The following is a 26,697-nucleotide window of genomic DNA, read 5'->3' on the forward strand; positions in this document are numbered from 1 at the left end:
AGAAGGATGACGCAAAGGGTTCTAGAGCTACGCAGAGGCTAGCAGGGCTGACCCAGAGCCTTTGAAAAGCGCCGAAAGGATTTTCGTGGGGCAGACTAGTGCTGAGAAGCTGAATGTCTGTCTCCAAGAAGAGCTATTACTGCCGTGTAAAACTCTGTTGGGTGAGCCAGTTTGGCACCCTAGTTGTACCCAAGAAATCTGCATAACAATAAAACCCTCAGAATTGTTGAACCAGTGTTCCCGCAGTGGGTTTTTCTGGGGACGATTGTCCAAAAATAATGGTGTTCCTTGTGTGTTTGTCTAGTATTTCAGTTGTTAATCTGTATATGAGTTAAGGTTGCATTTGTGTTTATTTTCAATATTTATACGAATAAATAACCTGTTAAGGAATAAACAAGTAGGTGAAATAAACTAGATAATGTAGTAGGGATTTCTAATGTGTTAGATTCAGAAATTCCAACATGGTATCAGAGCATTGCAGATCACAAGAGAACTGAAGGCACCATCAATATCAGAAATTTGCAGTAGTAGTAGCTGTCCCGAGAGACAAAGCTGCTCCTATGTAGAAGGCAGCAGAGAAGGAGTGACGCAGAGGGCTTGTGTCATCATTTCGAGCCAGAGATAGGGCCAACACAAAGGTAGAGAGAGGCAGAAGAGGCTCACGAAGAGCCACGTCATCCTACTCAGCCAGGTAGGCTTGACGCAGTTGGCCAGAGAAGAAATTCAGCTTTTGCCTGGATTGCGCAAAGATGGAAGGCTCAGATTCTCAGTTGCCGGGGCATAGGGAGCTGTGGGAATATTGTGGAAGCTGGTGGGGTGTTGTTGCTTTTGAAGCAAAACAGTACCTAACAGGACAGAACCGAGGTAGAGGGAGTCGTTGCTTTGACGGATTTCTAGCCAAGAAATCTAGATCCGAGTTGCAGTTGCATAGAGGATCGGAGAAGAGCGGATCGACAGTTGGCAGGAATATTTCCAGCAAGGAAATCAAGACTCAGAGGGAGTCTAGGAGAGAACTTCCAGGAGGGAAGTCGAGACTTAGAGGGAGTCCAGAAGAGGAGCGAAGATGGCAATGAACGACCTGAGAGATCAGGACAGGTTGGACGGGGCCTCCAACTTTGTCATCTGGAAGGCCAGGATCTTGTCTGTTCTGGATAGACATCGCATCAAGGGCTTCGCCTTGAGAACTGTGGCTATTCCAGTAGACCCAGTTGATAATGAAAAGTATGAGGATGCAAAGGCGAGGGCAAAATGCATAATCCTTGATGGGGTCAAGGATTATGTCGTACCACATATTGCCGAGAAGAACACAGAAAAGGAGATGTGGGATACTTTGACGACATTGTATCAGGGCACTTTCGTGCAACGGAAGATGCTATTAGAGAATCAGCTACAGTCGTATCAGATGCAGAAGGGGGGGCAGATAGATCTATACCTCCTCAGATTGCAAGAGATTCAGGATCAACTTACCTCCATAGGGGCCACACCAGATCAGGAGTTCATGGTGAGGACTGCCTTTAATGCAGTCTCCGAGGAGTGGGAGACATTTTTCCAAGGCATTTTGGGCAGAACTATTCTTCCAAGATGGGAAGAAATGTGGGCAGCTCTTCGCCAAGAAGAGATCAAACGGTTAACCAAGGCGGGGAGTAGCAGCAAAGGAGGTCAAATCAAGAAAGAGGAGGAGGATGCAGCTCTGGCATCTGCAGGACAACAGGGGAAGAGGAAGAAGAAGTACATCTCTAAGTTGAAGTGCTTCCGTTGTGGAGAGTTGGGTCATTATGCAACCCAGTGTCCCAGGGAGAAGAATAAGGGAGAGGCTTTTGACTCCAAGGCAGCTCTGGCTAAGGCGAAGAAAGAAGTTGAGACGAATGACGTGTTGAAAATGCAACAAGATGATGGAGCTTAGTGAAAAGAAGTCGCCTTCACTAAGTGGGCCCGCAGGCTATTTTTGGCACAAAGTCTATTTTTAGACTATGTCTATTTTTAGACATATGGATCATGGTCTATGAGTTGCAGGATGCTATTTGTGGATGATTGGTCATGTTGGTAAAAATAGATGGACTTTATTTTTAGACATATGGGCGGAATCTATTTTTAGACTGCCAGTCTAAAAATAGAACAGTCGAATATTATTAGCTCTTAATAATATTTGGACTATAAACATTATCTTATCCTCTTGGAGCACTTCAGTTCAAGCTACGGATGTGGCACATGCAACTACCAGAAGGAAATATGCTTTTCTTATGGGTCAGTTGAGCTATTGCATGATGGACTTCAGTTAGAACTCAAGTGATTGAGTTTGGTGGAGTTGATTGAGGAGTTGATGGAGTTGTGTTCAGTTTGACTTGGTTGAACTAGTTGTATTTAGTCTAACTGCAAATACACTAGTGATGAGTGATGTGAATTAATTATTAATTAATTCACTAATTATTAACTCATAAATCAACTAAAGAATACATCAGTTAACTCAGTGCATGGACAGTTCAATGGAGACAGGTGTTAGAGGTGGAGACTACTATCAGTTGTGACTATAGCTGTGCATGAGATTTGCACAATCAATGATTGAGATTGCCAATGAGGATTGCGCAGTACAAACCAAGGGAATTCAAACTTGGATTGCAGGTATTCTCACATTGGATTGCGCAGTAGAGGCAGGCAAACAGCGGAGGAGATTTGAACCCGTGACTTGATTCAGATCTGAGCTAGTTTGTGTGTAGCAGGTGGAGATAGTACTAAGTACTTGTGAGGAGTATTGTACTATGTATTGTTACATGTTCTCTATCGTTATAATATACAGATAGTCGGGGGTTTTTAGCTGTATGCTTTCCCCATTACATACTATGTTGATATGTGTGATTGATGTTTCAATGTGCGCATGCGATTGTTTTTGATTCCGCAAATTGATGATCAACGTAGAGGAGGTTATGTATTATGCATGCATTCCGCAAATAGTGTATAATCAGGATAACATCTGTGAATAAGTGTTATATATCAATTAACTCAGTGCATGGACAGTTCAGTGGAGACAGGTGTTAGAGGTGGAGACTACTATCAGTTGTGACTATAGTTGTGCATGAGATTTGCACAATCAATGATTGAGATTGCCAATGAGGATTGCGCAGTACAAACCAAGGGAAGTCGAACTTGGATTGCAGGGATTCTCACATTGGATTGCGCAGTAGAGGCAGGCAAACAGCGGAGGAGCTTTGAACCTGTGACTTGATTCAGATCTGAGCTAGTTTTTGTGTAGCAGGTGGAGATAGTACTGAGTACTTGTGACTCGTGAGGAGTATTGTACTATGTATTGTTACATGTTCTCTATCATTATAATATACAGATAGTTGGGGGTTTTAAGTTGTATGCTTTCCCCATTACATACTGTGTTGATATGTGTGATTGATGTTTCAATGTGCGCATGCGATTGTTTTTAATTCCGCAAATTGATGATCAACGTAGAGGAGGTTATGTATTATGCATGCATTCCACAAATAGTGTTTAATCAGGATAATCTCTGTGAATAAGTGTTATATTATTCAAAATTTCTACATGGTATCAGAGCAGAGTTGATCATCAGATCTATTATTCATAAAGTGATTACATTTTATTTCTTCAGGCAGAGTCTGTAATCGGGCCAGGTAGCCTCTGGATTCATCCTTCTTTTGGAAGGTGAGATATCCGGTGAATGCCCATATAGTCAATCTCTGTACGAGAAATACTTTGTTCTCACGAATTTTAGATCAGAAGCGGTTGAGTTTTGAGCTGGTGGAATTCGAATTTGCAACAGTGTTTTCTTGGTGTCAAAGTTGAAATGTCTTTCAACGGATTGCGATTGGAGTATGCCCTTGAAGGCAGCTCGAATTATATTGCATGGAAAGACAGGATGGAGGCGGTGTTAGATGACAATGGGTTGAAGGAGTTCATAGAGGCTGAGGTCCCAAAGCCTACTGATGCTGCTCACATTGAGGCTTGGCAAAAGAAGACAGCAAAGTGTCGAAGGATTCTGTTGGAGGGCGTGAAGGATCACATTGTATCCAGCCAGCATGGAAAGGCTTCTCCATACTTGATGTGGAAAGCGTTAACAGATTTATTCCAAAGTAAGAGCGACCAGAGGAAGTTGGCGGTCAAGGATAAACTCAAAAACATTAAGTGTGAGAATGGAGACAGTATGCCCAAGTATCTCACGAAGTTCACCCAATGCCGGGATGAGCTGGGAAGTGTGGGGGTGACTGTCGATGATGAGGACTTAGTGAGCTTGGCTCTCCTTGGTCTTCCGAAGAGTTGGCATTCCTATCAGGACTCTGTCAATGGTCGGGAGAAATTGCCAGGATGGGAGAGACTTTGGTCTGATCTTGTGCAAGAGGAGATCAGGCGGAATACCAGGGACGGATCTTCATCAAAGACATCTGATGAAGAAAATTGCACTTTGGCTGCCAAAGCAAAGAAGGGGAAGGAGAAGGGTTCTCTTTCCGAATCTAGTTCTTCCAATGATGGGAAGAAGGTTGACAAATCGAAAGTGCGATGCTTTCGTTGTCATGAGGTGGGCCATTATGCTGCAAATTGTCCACGGAGGAAATCCAAGAAGGGATCCGAGGAAGGATCTGAAGGTAAGGCACTTGCTTCACAGTTTGAGTTGGATTTCACACTCTTTGCATGCATGGTTTCATCCATGGTGGGAAGTGGTTGGTTTCTTGACAATGGAGCTTCTTTCCACATGACCGGTGACAAGATTTTGTTCAGTACTTTGGAGGAGAAAGATCTCCAGATACTCATAGCGATGGGTAATGATGAGTAGTGTCTCAGGTGTAGGCACGATTATTTTTCAGAGAGAGCATGGAGCTCGCCTTACCTTGACCGATGTCAAGTATATACCAGGACTGAAGAGAAACTTGGTGTTGATCGCGATGCTGGAAGACAGAGGCTATGATGTAGTCTTCAGTAAGGGAAAGGTTTTCCTTGGACACATCATCACTAGACAGGTGAAGCATATTGGTTCACGGGTCAAGAACCTGTATGCTCTTGAGGTTCAAGATGCATGCAAAGCCTTGAGCAGTGAGGCAACTGATGGAGACTTGGTGGTTGAGAGGGAGCGTATATTACCTCTCAACATGCAGAGCCAGAAGAAGTCTCAGACGATTGTGGAGGAGCCACGATTGGTGCAGCAACTTCAGGAGGTTGTGGTGGAGCAGCCACAACAAGGGAAGCTAAGAGGAGATCGAGTAGAGACATCTACTCATGCAGAGACCTCCAGTAGGGGGAAACTTCGAGCCAGGTGGGCTGAGGGATCACATGCAGCCATACCTCCAGGTAGGAGGTGGGGCAATATAGAGTGATCGTCCCAAGGAGGAGGGGCAGGATCCTTAAGGTACCCAACCTCTTGGATGAGACCTTGCTACAGGAGCCCCGATGTGGAGTAGCAGGAACTGGCTGATTGGGTAGAGACAGATGCGGATGGAGCGACAGAGAGAACGACAGTGCAAAGAATCCCAGGACAGCGCATAGCTAGCAGGCTGCAGCAATGCGAGAGGCACAAGTGTTTTGCACAGTGCTAGGTGGCACAGAGAGATGTGCAATGGTGCGAGATGCATGGAGATGTTGCAGTAGCGCAGATGTCAGAGAGGGAGCACTTGTCAGCAGAAAGTAGAGCTTCAGCATCAAAGTATGTTCCTAGCCCAACAGAGTGGTCAGTTGGGAGTGTTTTTGTTCCAAGTGTTGTTGGAGCAAGTGGACCGGGCCAATGTGTTGCATGCAGAACATTCCAAAGTTGCAGGATAGGGGTTGCAGATAATCCATATCTTGTTGAGAGGGAGTGTTGAAAATGCAACAAGATGATGGAGCTTAGTGAAAAGAAGTCGCCTTCACTAAGTGGGCCCGTAGGCTATTTTTGGCGCAAAGTCTATTTTTAGACTATGTCTATTTTTAAACATATTGATCATGGTCTATGAGTTGCAGGATGCTATTTGTGGATGATTGGTCATGTTGGTAAAAATAGATGGACTTCTATTTTTAGACATATGGGCGGAGTCTATTTTTAGACTGCCAGTCTAAAAATAGAACAGTCGAATATTATTAGCTCTTAACAGTGTTGCGGGGGAGCGCCCCCCCCCCCACCTCGCTCCCGCTCCCAATCCGCGCTCCGGGTGGGAGCGACTCGGGAGCGGGTCGGGAGCGCGCTCCCTAAAAAAAATTTCGCTCCCTGCCTTTTCGGGAGCGTTTTGCCTTTTTTGCATTTTTTTTTGTAGTAATGTTCGAAATGCAATTTTTTTTGAAAGAAACAAATAGTTTTTGAGTGGGGCAACTTAATGATCAAGTCTAGGCCCTAGTATTGATATGCTATTCATGGTAATGTTAAATTCTTAAAGTAAAAGTGACATTTTCTTTAATTTTCATTTTCATCCTTTTACTTAAATTGTTAACATTACCATGAAATGACTCAGGATGTTTGAGAGTGGTTTCGTCCTCATTGGATTTCATATGGAGAAAGTAGAATTTTAGATTTCATTCAAAATCCAGCAGACTTAACAGTTTTTCAGGATTTCAGGATTGGGGGATTGCAATGTTTCCATTGAATTTTGTCATGTATTAGGGTATGGAATTCGTATTTAATCAAGAGTACCAATCCCTTTATGTACCTTGATGTTAGTGACATTGGTTGTCGAACTCCTCTATCATGACCCTTCTAAAAATGTACGCATCACTCAAACAAAATCTTGACTTGACATGCTATGCTTTTTCTATCTTATGTTAATGCTTAGAGGGTGATATTAATGACAAAGATCCCTATACAGATACAAAGGTAATGACAAAGATACCTCTGGATATTAATGCTTGGAGGGTGATATTAATGACAAAGATCCTGATTTTGCAACAAGACTAAAAAATTAGACATTTCTCGTGGTGGCAAGAGGCCCAAGCATAAGAAATAGATAATAGATTTACTTCTCTTTTCTAGTTTCTAGTAGCTTTTATAACTATTGACTCTTTCATATTTATTATGATATTTTTTTAAACAATATATCTCAATTATAACTCATTAGTAATGAATTATGAATATGATGCTTCATGAAAGCTGAAAGTTGTTTCATTTCATTTCATTTTATAACATTTCATTTCATGTTAGATATTATTTGTTGTAATGGTTACACTTAGCTTACAAGTACAACTTTGGTGATCAATGATGATAAATGTTATATATTGAATTTTGAAAGCTTGAAACTTTAAGATTGATGAATCATGAAACTCAATATGTTGTATGTTACTATGTTACTAACTTGCGGACGTGGTTGATGAAGATTATAACTTCTAGATGATTGTTGTTATATGGTTCAATCTATGCTTTTTTATGTTTTTTATATCTAATTCATCATTCTACATGTTTTTGTTGACATATATGTATCAAAAATTAAAAAATATAAAAAATCTATATATTTTTAAAAAATCGCTCCGGGATTCGCTCCCAAACCGGGAGCTTCTGAAAATGGTCGCTCCCGCTCCCGTTTTCGCTCCCGCTCCCGCTCCCAAGTAACATGGGCTCTTAATAATATTTGGGCTATAAACATTATCTTATCCTCTTGGAGCACTTCAGTTCGAGCTACGGATGTGGCACATGCAACTGCCAGAAGGAAATACGCTTTTCTTATGGGTCAATTGAGCTATTGCATGATGGACTTCAGTTAGAACTCAAGTGATTGAGTTTGGTGGAGTTGATTGAGGAGTTGATGGAGTTGTGTTCAGTTTGACTTGGTTGAACTAGTTGTATTTAGTCTAACTGCAAATACACTAGTGATGAGTGATGTGAATTAATTATTAATTAATTCACTAATTATTAACTCATAAATCAACTAAAGAATACATCATTTAACTCAGTGCATGGACAGTTCAGTGGAGACAGGTGTTAGAGGTGGAGACTACTATCAGTTGTGACTATAGCTGTGCATGAGATTTGCACAATCAATGATTGAGATTGCCAATGAGGATTGCGCAGTACAAACCAAGGGAATTCGAACTTGGATTGCAAGTATTCTCACATTGGATTGCGCAGTAGAGGCAGGCAAACAGCGGAGGAGCTTTGAACCTGTGACTTGATTCAGATCTGAGCTAGTTTTTGTGTAGCAGGTGGAGATAGTACTGAGTACTTGTGAGGAGTATTGTACTATGTATTGTTACATGTTCTCTATCATTATAATATACAGATAGTTGGGGGTTTTAAGCTGTATGCTTTCCCCATTACATACTGTGTTGATATGTGTGATTGATGTTTCAATGTGCGCATGCGATTGTTTTTAATTCCGCAAATTGATGATCAACGTAGAGGAGGTTATGTATTATGCATGCATTCCACAAATAGTGTATAATCAGGATAATCTCTGTGAATAAGTGTTATATTATTCAAAATTTCTACATGACGATTGTGCCATGAGTGCTCATGCACCTCTAAAGAAGAGGTGGGGAGACATCGAGTTGTATTCAGGAGGACTACAGAAGATGAGGGACAGGATCCTTGAGGTACCCAAACTCTTGGATCATATCCGGCTACGGGAGCCCCAAATGACAGTAGCAAGATGACGGATGTCGGTAGAGGCAAGATGCGATGGAACAACAAGGCGGTGCTAGAGTACAGAGGTCTGTAGCAGCGCAGTGGGGGTTGCAGCAGTGTGAGAGGCACAGAGGTGTTTGCAGCAGTGCACAAGGCACAAAGATGGTTGCAACAGTGCGAGAGGCACAAAGGTATTTGCAGCAGCGCAGAGGCAACAGAGGGAGCACAGGATAGCAGCAGAGGTAGCTTCAACATCAGGAGGCTTCCGGACTGACAAGGATGTCAATATTTGGGTAGATCAATTACTTACTTCTCGGTAACTGAGTTGTAGTGCAGCAGTTAGCAGTGGTAGTGCTATGGGCAGCATGATGCAGCATTTGAGAGAGAGTTGCAGTGCAGATGCAGTGTTGGGAGGAAGGACCAGCAGCAGCACGGATGCAGAGGGAGCTACAGTATAGATGTAGCAGTGGCAGTGGCAGAGCCATGGGCAGCAGTACAGGAGGCAACAGTGCAGTGGATGTAGGGCAGCAGGCCCAGCATCAGCACAGGTACCGGTGCTAGAGGATCAGTGTGATGTTCAGTGGTGGAGCATTACTAGAGCACATTCCTCACTAAGAGGGAGTGTTGATTTGTGGTAGCATCGAATGTGCTCTAGCCATGAAAATTGGTAGAGAGGCTAAGGCACATGAGATCTCCAAGACCCAAAAATGGTTTGGGGAAATTCCACCCGGTTAGAGAGATTAAAATAATTAATATTTTTAATGGAGTTCATAAGTCTAAACTTAGGAAAATTAAAATATTAATGGGTATTAATATAAAACTGGGTGAGAAAGTTCTAAATGACATGGATCAAGCCAAATCTAATCTTAGCCGTTGATTAGAGACTTAATCTCGGTCGTTGAAGACTCAACAGGAAAAGTATAAGAGGAAGCTTAAGGGTCAGTTGGAGATACACCAAGATTGATCAGTCAGTTCGATTTTCTGGAGCGGGGTTTACTGAGAAAATTCGAACAAGTGATCTGTTGCAGCGAGGGGCAGTGAGTACATAGCAAAAAGCCAGAGATAGTGCCTGAAGGTCAGCATAGTGACTGAAGAGGCTGACGCAGAGGCAGCCAGAGCTACGTAGAGACAACACGAGCCATGCAGAGGCAGCTAGAGACTGCGCAGAGGCTGAGGGGCCTACGTGGGTGACGCAGAGGGCTACAGAGCTGACGCAAAGAGGTAGAAGGCTGACGCATAGGGTTCTAGAGCTACGCAAAGGCTAGCAGGGTTGACGCAGAGCCTTGGAGAAGCGCGAAAAGGATTTTCATGGGGCAGACTAGTGTTGAGAAGCTAAATATCTGTCTTCGAGAAGAGGTATTACTGCTGCGTAAAAATATTTGTTGGGTGAGCCAGTTTGGCACCCTAGTTGTACTCAAGAAATCTACATAATAATAAAAACCTCAGAACTGTTGCACCGGTTTTCCCACATTGGGTTTTTCTGGGGACGATTGTCCAAAAATAACGATGTCCCTTGGGTGTTTGTCTAGTATTTCCGTTGCTGATCTGTATGAGTTAAGGCTGCATTTGTGTTTATTTTCAGTATTTATATGAATAAATAACTTGTTAAGGAATAAACAAGTAGGTGAAATAAACCAGATAATGCAGTAGGGATTTTTGATGTGTTAGATTCAAAAATTCCAACAGCTTGCACAAGAGCAGAAGTGTCCTCATACTCTTGTGGCTTGCGTTTGTATTTCTAAGTGCATATTCTCATTATGTTGCAAATTATTTCTCTTGCATATGATCTGATCTCCTTTTATGCTTGCGCAGGTCCTTGTGGAGGCTTGAGGAGTAGGATTTTTAAGAAGTTTTGAAGGGATCTATAAGTGGAGGTTTAAGGATCAAGAAATCTACATTTTTGAAACCTCTTCCTACCCTTGGTCGTGGATACAAAAGGGCTATTTTCTCTCTCTTGTGCAAGCTCCTCCTAAAGAATTTTGACGTCAAACCCTAAATCTAGATATCTTGGAGGAAAAGTGAGTTGCCTCATTTTTGGAACTCTTTCATTGTAATATTGAAGCATTATAATATAATTGCTTTTTCCATCTTGTATTTTGAGGAGTATTTTCTCCTTGAAGCCCTTTTGTTGCAAAACCTCCTCAAGATCTAAATCCCTCACTGCCTTATAAAAGGGCATTTCTAATAATAATAAAAGAAATTTTCTTCATCAGGGAGCTTGGGGTTTTCCCCTTGGCATCCAATCTCCCCATTTGGTAGGAGGACCTTTGGGTGATTGGTGACTAACTTGCTTAACTTGATTGGGTAGTTTATTTGATTTACTTGCTCATTTCATCATCTAATTGCTCATTCACATGTTAGAACTCATCTATAAGTTGCATTTTCATTGGGCTATTTAGCACATTGAAGTACACCCATTTCCATAGCTGATTTATTTGCTTAGATCTGATTTATTCACTGCTGATATAATTCATCTTATTGCTGGTACATCACTTATTTCATTGTTCATCTCATAGTCTAATTTGTTTGCATTCCACATCTTACAATTTTATGCAAGTGTGACATTTTATTGAGCTATAATTGGCACTATCAACTCATAAACAATCTTGTCATTAAGCATTTGTTTTAACTCTACATCTCACTTACATTTTGCAATTTTGCTTCTCTAAAATTTACCTCTAAGTATAAACTTAGTTGATAGACTTTTAGGAAATCTTCCTCAACTTTCATTCGATTTCCCAAGATTTGAGTTTGGAAGAAAGGTAAAATGCATGATCTTGTAGTTCTCTTGCGTGGCTGAGTCCCTTGTAGGAATAAGGGCATGCGGGTTGTTTTGAAGAACTAGGTGGATACCGTTAATGAAGTCTCAAGCTTTTCCACTCTACCGTTCTTGCAACCACCTCGAGTCCTAACCAAGTTGAAGGAATTGAGATGAAGTAACACCCTAGAATAGGCATTAAAACAAGTAACCAAGACCACTTTGCGTGACACACTCACCTACAACTTTGGTTCACGTTGCATGTAGTTGGTTATCATTTAAGCTCTTTCTCAAATACATACCAGTTGGATTGTGAACATCAACATTTACTTGCAACTGCAAGCACTTCACTTTATGATCTTGTACTTGTCCATTTCATTTACGTGCTCATATTAAGTTTCCTTTGATGTCACTATATCATATTTGAGCAATTTCATTTTCAAGTGCAAGTTTTGTTCACTTGCAAGCTTTGTTTCTATTTAGCTGCTCATCTCTCAAAGTTGTATATAATTTTTTGCTAATGTGGTTTTGTCTTGATTCACTAACACTTGTTTTGTTGTTTCCCCATTCTTGCAACTTGTTGTAACTTGAAAGTTATATTTCATTGTGCTCTCATTTTGAGCATAGATTTCTTGCAAGTATATTATTATTGGCATTGGTCTACATACAATTTGTCTTGCAGGGTATATTGATTGATCTATTTACATCGTTGACGTTTATATGCTCATAGATATTTGTACTTGCTAATCAATTTCATTTCTTTTCAAGTTATATTTCAAGTTGTTTGAATGGTGAATGCCTAATTGGTATACTATCTCCTAGAACTTGTTAGATTTAAGAAGCCTTCTTTAGAAATCTTCCTTGGGGTCCACCCCCCTTGGCTTAGCTAGGAAAGAGTCTAGACGGAGAGAGTTGGGATTAGGTGGCAACCCCTTCTCTGAACATTGCCACAAAGAACACACCTTGTGGGGTTGAGTATTTTTCCCACAAGTCTTGGGTGTGCAATTTGCAGATCAACATTTTTTTGGTGCTGTTGTCGGGGATAAGTCCTCTTTGACCCGGAGTATGACTAACTTTTAGTTTTGCATTTTGGAATTTTAGAGTTAGATTCCTATTCAAGTGGCAACTCCACTTGGTTCATTTTCTGCAAGAGTTTCTACTAGGAGGAATCCAAGTAGCTTGGTTAGCCCCACTCTTGATCCTGAAAGGGTCTTTAGAGTGAGATTAAACAAGCTCTCTTCTCATAGACTTCTTGTTAATCTTGGGAAGGAGGCTATTTCTAATATCCATTTGCTTTTTCAAGGTCAAGTTGAGCAAGACATCATGGATGACTTGTTTTTCCCTTGTAACATTGCTAACATTAATGGCTATCCAAATAATATTCCAAATAAAGCAATCGAGAAGTTGCTTTCATTCCAAGGTAACAATGCCATTAGTGCCAATACTCACCTTAGGAACTTCAACCTTGTGAAAAATTCATTTATCACAGCAACTTGAAATTATTTTTCTAATTGTTAATTTATTTAACAATTTATCTATTGTCTACTACGACAAATATCAAATAATTCACACTAATTTTCACAAATAAACTGCAGAAGTAAATAGCACTAGAAACTGAGAAAATCTAGCACACACACATAAAAATATGACAGCTATTTTTGGACAAAATCCCCAGAAAAACCCAACTTGGGAAAATTGGTGCAACAGCTGAGGGTTTTATTATTATGCAGCCGTGAAATCTGAGTACAATCTACGGATGCCCAACTAACAATCCAAATAACCAGTATCTTACAAAAATAATTAGAGAGAAGGAATTCTCTCACTCCACAAGCAGTCTCGGCATTGGCCCCTTCTGGAAAACTAGTCGTCCGAACCCCAGCGTAGGCCCTCTGCGCAATCCTTGTGCTGCCTCTCGCACATGTGGCTTAGATCAGCCTTCAAGCAAGCCGTCTTGCTTACCTCTACTGCTGGAAGTGACTCTCTGACCCTCTAGAAGACTTTCCTGGCCTTTGGAAGCTGAATCGACTTTCTCCCCAACTAAATCAAATTGTTCTGCTTCAGCCAGCCTTGCACTGCTTCTGCATGGATAACTTTCGTCACTTGTTGCTGCCTCTTCGGATCTGGAAATCTTCCTCCGGACCACTGTCTCTACTTCGATCTCAGGCTCTCCAACAATTGTTGTTGCTCTTTGGAAATCGAACCGATCATGTGTCTCACTAATGTATTCTCCAAGTGCCCATTGACTTCTTCTTATAATCCTTTGTTGGAGCTCTGACAGCTAAGATTAAAACTAAATCAAGGGCTAGGATGATATCGAAGTCGATCTGTGTGAGTTTTTAGAGATTTCTCACCTTGAATTAACTAATTATGAGTAATTAACCAGTTTTCGTAAGTTTAGACTTAGGAAACATTAAAAAAATGGGTTAATAATCTAATTAAGCCATCTCTAGGTGGAATTTCCAGAAACGATTTATGGGTTATGAAGATCTCATGTATTCTAGCCTCTCCACTGAGTTTCGTGACTAGAACACATTTGATGCTACAAAAGATAACGCTCCCTCTTAGTGAGGACTGTGTTCTAGTGCTGCATACCCAGCTACAACACCCTATCTCTATATCATCCTCTGTCACGTCGTTGATGTCTGGCTGCAACTGCCCATCAACCACTGTGCAACTTTGATGTTGCATCCGTGCTATTGCTGACACTGCTATGTTGCTGCCAACTCTGCATCTACATTGCAACTATCTCTCTTATGTTGTTGCTGCAACTAAGAAGCATCCTAAATATTGAATCAACTGTGTTCAATATGATGCATCTGTCTCTTGAGTCCTAACTGCTACTAGCTATTGCACTGTCTACCAAGGAATCTGCGTTGCTGCTGACTCTGCCACTCTGCACTACTGCCAACACTGCACTATGCCCCTCTGTACCTGACTGCTACTAGTCTGCGATTGTCACTCCAGAATTTGACTGGATCAACTGTCACTGATCCATCCTGCTACTGAATACTGTGGGCCCCTATAGCAAGGTAATGATCCATGAGGACACCTCAAGGATCCTGCCCAATTTCTATAGTTTTGGACTACAACTCCATGTCGCCCCACTTCTCTCCTGGAGGTATGGTTGCAAACATGGCAAAATCTGATCTACTCATACTGTTGTTGCCACTGCTCTGCCACTGCAACTACTGCAATAATGAGTCTCATCTTCACAGATCCTGAAGTACTAACTTTCATAGGGTTGCTCCCTCTTGTTAGTTTTTGTAGCATCGGATGTGTTCTAGCGACGAAATTTTTTGGAGAGGCTATAATATAGGAGATCTACAAAAACCAGAAATCGTTTATGGAAATTCCATCAGAGATGGCTTAATTATATTATTAGTTGGTTTTTAAATATTTCTCAAGTCTAAACTTAGGGAATATGGCTAATTAATCAAAATTAATTAAGTCAAGGCGTGAATGTTCTAGAAACTCACACAGATTGACTTCAAGTTAATCCTAGCTGTCGATTAAGATTTAATCTTAGTCGTCGGAGTCCCGAAAGAGGATTATAAGAAGTCAATGGGCACTTGGAGAATACACTTGAGCAATTCGATTTCATAAGCAAATCAATTTCCTGAGTAGCAACATTCAGTTGCCGAAGAGAGAGCCAGAGAAATCGAAGCAGTGAGAGAGGGGCGGGGACAGTGAAACTGGAGGAAGGATTCCAGTTCCGGTGAGTGCATTTGCAGAGAGGCAGAGAAGCCACAGTGAGGCTGACGCAGTAGCCTCTAGAGGCAAAGTCGAATTGCTAGGGAGAAGCAAAATTTTAGTGCCAAACAATGGGCAGAGGTTCCAGAGGCCAGGAGATACGTTTTCCCAGACAATAGCTAATCAGACGGCTTGAGGAGAAGTTGTTATGAGTTGAGTGCAGGAGCAACTACGCTAGGATTACACAGTGATTGTGCAGAGGTAGTTTGGACAGCTCAATGTGAGCTGAGGTCAATGCCCAGATTTGCCTATGGAGTGAGGAATTTCTCCTCACTAGATTTTCTTGCTAGTATTTCTCTGTAGGACTGCCAGTTTCGGCATCCAGTTGTACTCAGATTATTTCACTGTTGCATAATAGCAAAACCCTCAGTTGTTGCACCGGTTTTCCCGAGTTGGGTTTTTCCGGGATTGGTCCAAAAATAACTGTGTTATTTCATGTGTGTGTGCTAGTATTTCTTTCAGTGTTTATTTCTTCTGCAGTTTATTTGTGTAGGTTGCAATGTGATTGATTCAGTATTTGTTGTAGCACACAGTAAATAAATTGCTAAAATTAATTCAACAATTAGGAGAATTATTCCCAGTCTCGGCAATAGGAATCGGGTTTCCAATTTTTCACACCTCCGAGTTTCGATCTCCCTATGGGAAATCTCTTTTCTCCCTCCTAGCAACTCACACTGTCCTCTTGCACTGGAAACTAGACTGCGTAGGTCTACACTGGAAATCTCCTGGCTGGAATTGCACCTGCATACTGCAACTGGGCAATTCGCACTGCCTGTGTCACTGCAACTAGTTCTGCAACTGCCTCTTGGGTGCTGACTGCAACTAGCTTTGCAATTGTCTAATGACAGATTGCGTTTGCTGACACTTAACCTACTACAATAATACTGTGGGCTCTTGTAAGTTTGTAACAAAGGTGATGGTGCCGTTGCAACAATCTAGAACTGATCTGACCGATCTTGTTGCAACTGCGCTAGACCTTGCCCATTCGGCATGCTGGAGTTTCATAATCCTCCTCCTCCTGGATCTGGTCTGGCTGCATTTTGCAGGGTTAGAAAGGCAGACACAAAAGGAAGTTTTTCTGTTATATATTTGTGTGTGTGTAGACATGCAAACATAACACCCAAGATCTACTTAAAATCGAACTTGTATGCAATTTAAATCAAGCAATGTGAAAATCTTACTCCGAGCTCAAAGATTGGAGAGCATTAATCAACACATCCAACATCAACGGATCGGAGGTTCCAATATTAACCCTGCACAGCCATATGACAACTTAACTTAAAACATTGCAAATGGACAATCATGACTTTCCTTTTCAACAAGGCAAAATATATGGCTCCAAGAAATTTATGAAGCATTAACATCCCTTGACAATCAAAAGAATACTATGCATATCTATAGAATTTAAAATTGTCTTGCAACAGGAAAAAATATCTGACCAAATCCTTGCCAAGTTGTCTTGAATCTCTAAATCGCCAATATTACAGAAGGCAGACGTTAGTTCTTCAGATGCTTTGACAGAGTCAAAACTTGGCATCTCATTTATTGGCAATTTTGTCAACTGCAAAAACCCATGTTCCCAAAAGTAAGATACTGATGCTTCTTCTAACAGACCACCTCTCCCACATCGAGAGACAACTGTTTCAGAACAACATCTAGCAGCTAAACCTGAGTTAAAAGAAAGTAGACACCAGACTCTATACATATCAACCAGTGTGCAGGCAACAGGGATCCTGAGATACAAATATATAATGCATGATACACACTATGAAGGGACAAAACAGTTTACATATTTGAAGAGCACATACATTGAGAGGAGGTAAGGTAGGTTTATTAATGTCCAACAAATGACCACAAATGTAAGTCAATGGGACTGCTGAATTCAATAGTACCGATACAAAGTGGAAGTGTTTGTGGAAGTGCAAAAACAGCTTATATATAAAGATGCACGAACTAAAGTACTGATCTAACCCAAGATATGAAAGCAAATTCTATGACTTAAGGTAAGAACCAGAGCAAACTAGAAGGATTTTCTGAGAGCAAGCCATGTTTAATTTCAAATAAAGCAAAGACTTGAATAAAGGAAAAACATGCAGCTTGTTCAGAATGTTGACTTGTCCAATTAAATATGAAGACATAATTAACAAAATTGAAACATGTGTGCTAGAACAGAATTATTAGAATTACTCCATTTTCATTCTGCCCATGTTTTTTCTTATCTACATCTGTCAAATCACATGGGCCTTTTGAAGTGTTCACAAAGCACTCTCTGTTACAAAAGTAGCTACATAGGTTCAATATTACACCCGTTACAAGAATGCTACTTTTCTTATGGTTGGATTTATGTATTTTTCCTTCATTTGCTCTGCACATACCACCTGCTCACAAATTGCCCATGAATCACTTGTAATATTTTTTAAATTAGGCATCATCAAAGTAACAAACTCTTCCCATCACACCATCACAATGTGGAAAGTTGTTGAAATTGTTTAATGAAAGAGGTTCAACTCTATCATAGATTACCAGACCAGTTGCCCTCTCTTGAGTAATCTATGGCCTGAAAGGAGCTTGTTGATCTCTGCACCTTTTTTTTTTTAAAATACACCATATATTTACATTGAAGTAATTACAAATAGAAAATCAAAATTGCCAAAGGGTATATAGAATGGAACTTATATCCTCTTTCTTATGACTCTATTGCTGAAATAAAATCAGAATAAGCTACTTCATTTAATGTTTTTAGTATTTACATCTTTTAACCATAAAGCACCTAGCCAACTAGTGACGTACCTCATCACACCACATGGTACAAAAAACAGGTAAATAACTGACCTCATGCTCAAAAACAAGCCTACACTTCATCTTTCAAAGGGTAAATAGAGTAGAAACTCAGGTGCTGCCAAATCCCTATGAAAGAAGATTGAACTATAAAGCTACAATCAACAAACATGGCTGCCCACTATTAGTTTTTGTAGCATCGGACAAGTGTTCTAGTCTCGACTTGTGTCAAATAGGCTAAGAACATGAGATCTTCAAAACCCAGAAAAGGTTTCACGAGATAAGCTTGCAAAACACCTTAATTAAATTAACTAACCATCATTTAAATTTTTCCTAAGTCTAACTTAAGAACACTGGTTAACTAATAGCAATTAATTAAAAATGTGAGAATGCTCTAGAAACTCACACAGATTGAGTTTGAGATGACCTTAGCCGTTGAGGGGGATCTAATCACGGTCGTTGGTTCACAAACGAGAGATTATAAGAGCAGGATGATGGGGATGGAGAAGACACATTGACGAAGAGGAAGATCAAGGTAGATCGAATTTCCCAAAGGGCAGAGATTTAGCTAAGGAATAATTCGAGCCAGTGATCGAGTAACAAAGATTGAGGAGCAGCAATAGATTGATTCTGGAGGATTTTCCAATGTTGCAAGAGTCAGACAGAGGAGGTCGAGTTATTCCATAGGGAGGCTATGCAGGGGGTTACATAGAGCCTCAAGGAGGTAGTTCAATTCAACAAGGGAGGAAATCGGTTCAATTGTTGGAGGCTGAGAATTTCACTAGAATGCCAAAAAATCATTTCCAAAGGAAACAACAGGCAAGACATTTGATTCAAAGGTAGATCCGGGCAGTGCATGTGAGAGACTGCGTAGAGCCTGCACAGAGGGTGACGTAGAGATTTCGGGGGGCCAGTTTCTGAGGTCAGGTCGAGGCTGGATTGCTCGGGGAGAGAGGGAAATTCTCAGATAATTTTGCAAGTGATTTCTCAAGAGAGGATTATCAGTTTGGCATCCAGATATTGTACTCAGATTTTTTTGTTGAATTATAATAACAAAACCCTCATCTATTGTATCGATTTTCCCACATTAGGTTTTTCCAGGAACTTTTGTCCAAAAATAACAGTGTCATTTTTATTGTGTGTGCGCTCTATTTTTTCTCAATTCCAGTTTATTTTCCACAATGCATTTTATTTGTGGTGAAAATTGCAGTTGTGATTTTATTCGTTGTTTGCCGTAATAGCAAATAGTTTGCACATAATTATATTCAATTAGAAGAATAATTTCTAGTTGATGCAATAGTTGAAAAATTCACATGGTATCAGAGCAAGTTTGAAGACAGATCAGTGGCTCAGTAACAAGGGAGAAATTTTGTAGCTTTAGAGGGAGTCTCTTGGAAAAATTTATAGATCTGCGCAGAGAATAGCCAGGAGTGAGAATTAGCAGAGGCAGGGGTTCAATTTTCACTTTGCAGGCAGCATAAAATTTGAAGAGCCTTAGTTGAAGTGATTTGCAGGTAGTGGTGTTGCCGGGAGGCAGTTTCAGTGAGCACATCGAAAATTCCATTGAGCAGATTTGGGCGCAATGATTTTGTAGCAAGTTTTGCAACAGCGGATGAGTATTGGGTGCAAGAGAACAAAGAAATGGATTTTCAAAATTTCCCTAAGGGTTTCCATATCCCAATTTCTGGAGGAAATTCGAGTTTTCCATAGTACAAGGCAGTGACAGAGTAGATCTGTGCATTCCAAAAAAGAGTGTGAGTAGTAGAGCAGGCAACCGAGCAGGAAAGGGAGGAGATCCCTGTTTATTTTCCCAAAATTTGAGTTTTGCATAAATGGCCTTAGAAGGACTTTGAGATCAAGATAGGCTTGATGGAGCCTTTAGCTATTGTATCTGGAAAGCCATAATGAATTTCTTGCTAGATGAGCATGGTCTAAAGACATATGCAGAAGTTATAGCCATACCTGCAACACCTAGAGAACTACAATAAGGAGATGGCCAAGGCAAAGCGAATGATCCTTGATGGAGTTCGAGATCATATAGTCTCGCATCTGGCTGGCAAGAATACTGCCAAAGAAATATGGGATGTTGTTGCAACGCTTTTTCATAATCCTTCCGAGAACCAGAAGATGTTCTTGAAAGAGAAGCTAAGGACCACCAGAATGCAAAACGGTGAAGGAGTCACTCCTTATCTCACCAGAATTCAAAATGTCTAAGATGAGCTTGTAGTAGTTGGAGAGACCTCACGAGAGTGAGCTAGTGCGTACTACTCTCAACAGATTCACCAAGGAGTGGGCAAATTTCGTCCAAGGTATCACTGGAGCAATTTCACTCAGGAAGAGATGAGGCTTGCTCTTGTCGAGAGTAATAGTAGCAAAGGACTAAAGACTGTGAAAGATGAAGAGAATGTAGCCCTTGCGTCTAAAGGGAAAGCGAAGAAAGGTCCCAGTCAGGGAAAAGGCTAAAACAGTGAAGAAAAGAAAAATAAAGATTTGTCATAGATCAAGTGCTTTAAGTGTGGTGAGTTTGGTCACTGTGAAAATTCCTAGATCTAACTATCTTAGGAATCCTACTGCAACCAACTAAATCTACTTCACTTAGATCGTAAATTACATTACAAACTTATTTAAGATTTCTTCTTGAAACATTGAAGTAAATTATTGAAGCAGCCTACACCAAATTAAATATGATTCTGAAACATAGAAACTGAGCAAGGAAATACAAACACATAGGACACCGTTATTTTTGGACAAATGTCCCCGGAAAAACCCAACTTGGGAAAACCGGTGCAACAGTGAGGGTTTTATTTTATTATGCAGCAGTGAAATCTGAGTACATCTATGGATGCCCAACTGGCAATCCAAACAGCAAGAAAATCTGGCAGAGATATTCCCTAAGCAACCACAACACTCGTGTTGCCTGCACTTGCGCGTTCCTGCACCAGTGCGTTCCTACACTTGCGAGTTCCTGCACTTGCGAGTTCCTGCACTCGCGAGTTCTTGCACTCGCGAGTTCTTGCACTGGGAATAACTCAGCCTCTTGCCACTGCCTCTCCAGATCTGGAAATCTTCCTCCAGATCTGGAAATCTTCCTCCAGATCACTGTCCCTACCCCTCTACTGCAAAAGATCTCTTCGATCAGAATTTCCTCCTGAGAACTTCTCACTTCATAAATTCAATCTCTTGATATCTCGGTGTATTTTTCAAATGACCCTCAAGCCCCATCTTATATCTTCCTATTGGACAACCAACAGCCTAGATTAACTCCTAATCAAAGGCTCAGGTCATTTTGACTTGATCTCCATCTTTATCTAGAAGATTCACCCACAATTAGATTAATACCCATCAATATTTTAATTTTCCTAAGTTTAGACTTAGGAACTCCATTAAAAATATTAATTATTTTAATATAATCATCTCTGGATGGAATTTCCCAAAACTGTTTATGGGTTCTTTGGCATGCATGTGCCCCAGCCTCCCTGCAAAATTTGAGGCTTAGAGCACATCTAATGCTACCCCAAATCAACACTCCCTCTTAGCAAGGAATGTGCTCTAGCATTATAAGGAATGTGCTCTAGCATTATACTGCTTTGACTCTGAGGCATCGTCCTCTGCGCTGCTGATGTTTGACATGCTGTCCACCAACTACTGTGTTGCTGCTGCTACTGTACTACTGCCTTTGACACTGCCACTGCCAATGCTACATCTATACTACAACTCCCTCTCAAATGTTGCATCTGCTATGCTGCTAGCACTGCCACTGCTAACACTGCATCCGTACTACAACTTAGTTGCTGAGAGAAGCAACTGAAAACACCCAAAACTGGATAAGTATCCCGTGGATACACCTCGGTGCTGAAAGCCTGATTGCTGCTAGTCCCACACTGTCTTCTGAAGCCATTGCATTGCTGAAGCTCTACACTGTGCCTCCATGCACTATTGCCTCTTTGCTCTGCGCTGCTCAAGTTTTGGCACTACTAACTATTGCATCTGCCGCTCCAACACTCCAAGGCACCAACTGAAAACTGCTCCATTCCGCTACTACTAATCATGGGCTCCCGTAGCAAAGTGATGATCCAAAAGGTGGGCTCCTCAAGGATCCTGTCCATCTGTAGCTCTATCGAAATACAGTTCTCTATCAGCCCACCTCCTCCTGGAGGTATCTTCATTGTCATGGCAAACTCCTCCCCCTGTTTGATCTTTGCGGCTGCAACCTTAGGATCGTGCATCTCATCCTTGTCATTTTTCTTCAAGGGACATTGGGATGCATAGCGGCCCATCTCGCCACATCTGAAACACTTTACCTTGGAGACGTCCTTCTTTCGTCTCTGTTGCCCCTGCTACTCCTTCGATGCAAGGGCTGCATTATCCTCCTCCTCTACTTTGGGCTTCAACCCACTACTGTTGTTGCTTCCGTCAAGTTTGACCTTGACCAGGTCTCTGCTCAACTCTTCTCGTTTTAAAGCTGCCCACATCTCATCCTAATTAGGCAACGCTGCTTTGCCCAGGATACTCTAGACAAAGACTTGCCACTCATCCGAGACAAAATTTAGGGCCATTCTCACTAGCTCTGAATCTTGAGGTGTGTTGACCTCTACCGGTCAACTACCCATGCAGTACACCCCCTTTTTCTTTGCAAGAAAAGGGCAGCACCTGATCAGCGTGTCCGTGCCATCCAGCAGTCATCAGCAGCTTGATCATTTTGATTGTAAACCCAGTCTGCATGTATGAATTGTAAATAATCTTAGCAGACATGAGTCGTGTATATGTATTGCCTAGGTGGACCTAACTTTCTAGTGGTAATCTACGTCCCGGAAGGTTTTTCGTCTCACCGATCCATGGATCGGCAGAGTTTTCCTTCAAACCTGACCCCAAAGCCGGGATGGATTTTGTCATTAGAACTTTAGGAGAATCCTAGTGTGTTGATCTGCTAGATTATAGTTTTGTCGCAGAACTGGGTGATTTGTGAGGGTCTATGTTAAAGGGGTTTTCTCCCTTAAGATGTAAATTGTAAAAGTCATGATGTAATGTGTCCTGAGGATTGAAAAATATTTTAAATCCCCTCATGAGTCCTAAGTCCTAGGTTCTAGGTGATGTTTCCGAAGGCTTAGTTCGATGATCCATTTTAAAATGAATTAAAAAATTAAAAAATGAATAAAAATAATAAAATAATAAATAATAAAAAAATTAAAAATTTAAAAATTTAAAAAATGAAATAAATAAAAAATAATAAAAGATTTAAAATTTTAAAAAAAATGAAATAAATAAAAAATAATAAAAATTTAAAAATTTAAAAAATAAAATAAAATAATATTTTAAGTGAATAAATCGACGGATGAGATCAAGAGATGTCTTGATCCTCATCAACGGTCGAGATCATTTCAGCATGGATCACTCGAACTAGCCGTTGGAGTCATTTCCTTTAAGTAGGGTGCTAGGGGTCATTTTCAGATCATTAGATCTGTGAGTTTGATACGGAAGAAGCTCTCTTGTAAATCTGTTTTTGGTTAATAAAAGAAGACTTTGGGGTCCATATCTTGCTGGTGTTACTCTCTTGAAATGCTGTGAGATTGTTTAAATTTCTGCATATGTTATTTTCAGCTGTTAATAATAGCTTTTTGTAGAGTATTGTGAGCACAGGTATCTTGTTCACTTGCTAGGGTTTGGGTGTTGTTAGGATTTCTGAAGTAATGGCAGGTATCTCCATTACTTCCTGAGATCTAGCAGCATTTTTGCCCTCTTTATTGACAGTTGTTTTGAGCCGTGCAGAAAACATCATTGAAGGAAATTTTGTGGGCGTTCGGGGAAGTTCTCGGCTGAACCAGCCAACTCCCGCAAGCATTTTTTGCTGAGCCCAGTTGGATTTGATCCTGGGTCTATCATTCGGTTTATTTTTTTTTAATTTGCATGAGAGATTTTCTGAAGTTCTTCACAGTGAAAACCTAAAATTTCTGTTCTTTAAAATATTTTCGTGCTCATTGCTGAATCTAGCTATTAAGGGGCCAAATCTGTAAATTTAATTAGCTGATCTAGGGTTTCAAATTTCTATTTTTTGCTTTATGCAGATTTAACATTAGGGTTTTCTTTTCTTGTTTTTCAGCTGCTCAGCCAGCAAATCCAAGTCAAATCGAAATACCTAGAGCTGACCCAGTGTGCAGCGAAAGGCGAATTTTATAGCCCTCGCAAAGAGTCACGTCCGCGCTTAAATAAAAGAGGAAATTGTTGAAGCAATACCAGAGATATGGTATGTAGCCGTCTGGAATTTCATTCATCGCAGAGAATCAAAACTGATTTCAGGAAAGCCGGTTTCATTATTTCATATGCCTGTCCGCCATCAAAAGGAAACGATTTGCACTCAGCCCCTTCACCTGCAAACGCATGAGGGTCATGTGCACACAAGGACGTATTTCCTTTTGTCGTTGCGGCTCAGCGTTCAGCATCCAAGGAGATCCACATCACATATAATACATTGCAGAAATCGCATTTTTTTGGTGTGAAACGTTTGCCATCCAGCGTGAATATCTTCCTATCGCCGCCCTCACACCTGCGTTCCTCCATTGAAACCTCGCGGATCTGCACACGTCCACGTACAATAAGAAAGGGAAAACGCGAAATCGATACCAGGTAATTCGTTGGGTGAAAACACGTGATTTTGATGGACGGGTCAGGTAACTGCGTCTTCGTTGAATTAAGTTTTGGTAAGTCGAGCGCTCATTTTTTTTTTATGTGTTGATGTTTCTCTGCGTGGGTTATCAAAACAGATTTCCATGCGTTTTACCAGTCTCAGGTTGGCTCGATAAACCCTTTGTTTGACTGCATCGTATGCGTAGATATGACTTACGTTTCATCTTAGGTTTAGATTTAAATTTTATTTTTTTTATAGCTTTGTTTTATATTTAAAATAGATTTTAGTTTTAGATTTTAAGTTAAATTAACGTAGATTTTTTATTTTAATTTATATTTAGTTAGGTTTTGTTTTATAGGATTTTAATTTGTTTTTATTAGATTTGTTTTATAAATTTTTCATTTTGTTATTAGAATATCAAAAAAAAAAAATAATAATAATAATAATAAAAAATGCGACTTTGATTTGTTTAGGCTTAGTTTTAGTTAGATTTTGATTTTATTTTTGTTTTATTTAGATTTTAAAATAATTTTAAATTTTGTTATAAAAAATCAAAAAAAAAAAAAAAAATTGAATAAGTATAAAAAAAATTTGTGGAAAATTCTCTTCATCAGATCCAGTCGTTTTCGGGAATTGTCATATCTTTCATGCTGAGATCTAGGTTTTCAAGTCGAGATACGAATATGATATCTGGTTAATGATTCTCATGGTGGTTTAAAGCATTCATCTTTTCTAAATTTTCAATTGCTGGATATCGTTTTGGTTATTCTAAGAGCATTGTGATTTAGCTGATATCTTGTGATGACATATGATTGTTGTTCATGGTTTATGTTTCCATGTCATCTAACAAGTAATCGTTCTAATAATAATCTCTTAAGGCACTGGTCTGTTAAATTAATCAAATCCATCAAGTGCTTTTTTATATTGTATCTCATGTCTCCCAACCAACTGGTCGACAGTTGGTCTCATCATCTCACAGGGACTACCCCCCTTAGCCGCGGGAGACAGGCTTAAACGGAGGGATCAGGGATCAGAGTGACAGCCCCCGATCTGAGCGTTGTCGTGTCAATCTGCGCGACAACATTTTTTGGCACCGTTGCCAGGGATAGAGTTTTTCTGTCCTTGGTTTTTCAACATCTTTTCATCATTCATCGTTCATCTGTCTATCATTCGTTTGAGCCGGCATCGACAACATTTTTTGGCGCCGTTGCCGGGGACTTTGTTTTCTCGGCATTTCATCATCTTTTCATCATTCATCGTTCATCTGCCTATCATTCGTTTGAGCCGGCAACGCCAACATTTTTTGGCGCCGTTGCCGGGGAAATTGTTTTCTCGGCGTTTCAACGACAATCATCCTTCTCATTTCCTATTTTTTTCATCTGGCCTGGCAACGCCAACATTTTTTGGCGCCGTTGCCGGGGACAGAGTTTTTCTGTTCCTGGAGGTTTCATCAACTTTCACCTTCTCATCTTTCTCATCTCTCATTTTGAGCTGGCAAATTCAACCTTTTGGGTTATCATTTGGATCTTTTATTGCCTTATTTTTCGCCATATCAGTAGCATCTCTTCGGTTTGTTTCTTGTTTGGGTGGCGACTCCACTTTCTCATTCTTCCCAGACAAGAAGCTTTCCTCATATCTGCTTGTGATTCCTTTTTGGATCTTAGAATCAGATTCATTGTTCAAGTGGCGACTCCACTTCTTTCATCTCTTGATTTTCTTGAGCAAAGATCTAGTTCTATCATTCATCTAATCCCTTATCATTCATCATGGATTATTCATTTAAGCCATGTCGTTTTACCGAACGTCTCCATGATTTTCCGGAAGATGCCATTCCTAAGTTACCTATGTTCTCGGGTGGTGATCCAATCGCTGTTAGAAGGCATCTAGTCTTGTTTACTCGCATCATGATCATATATTGTAGATCCCCTCAGTTTAATCATGAAGATATCAAAATGCGCCTATTTGTCCTTTCTTTAGAAGATGATGCTTTGAATTGGTTTAACAATTTTCCAAAGGAATCTTTCACTTCTTTAGAAGACATTGTCGATGCTTTTAAAAATAGATATGGTTATCCAAACAGCTTGCCTTCTGCCTCTAAAATTGTGCAACAGAATGAAAGTAATTTGATAAGCGGTCCAGCTGAAAGATCCCAAGACGATTCATCATGTCAGAATATGTCATCCACCGGAAATATTGCAGATCAAGTTCATGATAGTGAAAAATCAGGGACAAATGACAATGAAAGGGAAGAGCAAAAGC

At 40.5% G+C, this 26,697-nt stretch overlaps 1 protein-coding gene across 3 annotated transcripts in view; it reads right to left on the reverse strand.

The window, feature by feature from the left end:
* LOC149157189 (uncharacterized) overlaps positions 1–26,697 on the reverse strand; it is a 230,898-nt gene that overhangs the window by 35,848 nt on the left and 168,353 nt on the right. Inside the window, exons 5-6 of one of the 3 annotated variants that reach the window (XM_089439192.1) lie at positions 16,478–16,599; positions 16,220–16,291 (exon numbers count right to left, since the gene is read on the reverse strand). The exons of the other annotated variants lie outside the window; for them this stretch is intronic. Of the exons in view, the coding sequence (XP_089295318.1) occupies positions 16,220–16,291; positions 16,478–16,599 (194 nt within the window). The remainder of the gene's footprint in view (positions 1–16,219; positions 16,292–16,477; positions 16,600–26,697) is intronic. 3 annotated transcript variants of the gene reach the window in all.

Source organism: Pinus tabuliformis, chromosome 9, assembly GCF_031772625.1.
Source record: "Pinus tabuliformis cultivar Carrire ecotype Pingquan chromosome 9, CPIR1, whole genome shotgun sequence".
NCBI classification, from domain to species: domain Eukaryota; kingdom Viridiplantae; phylum Streptophyta; class Pinopsida; order Pinales; family Pinaceae; genus Pinus; species Pinus tabuliformis.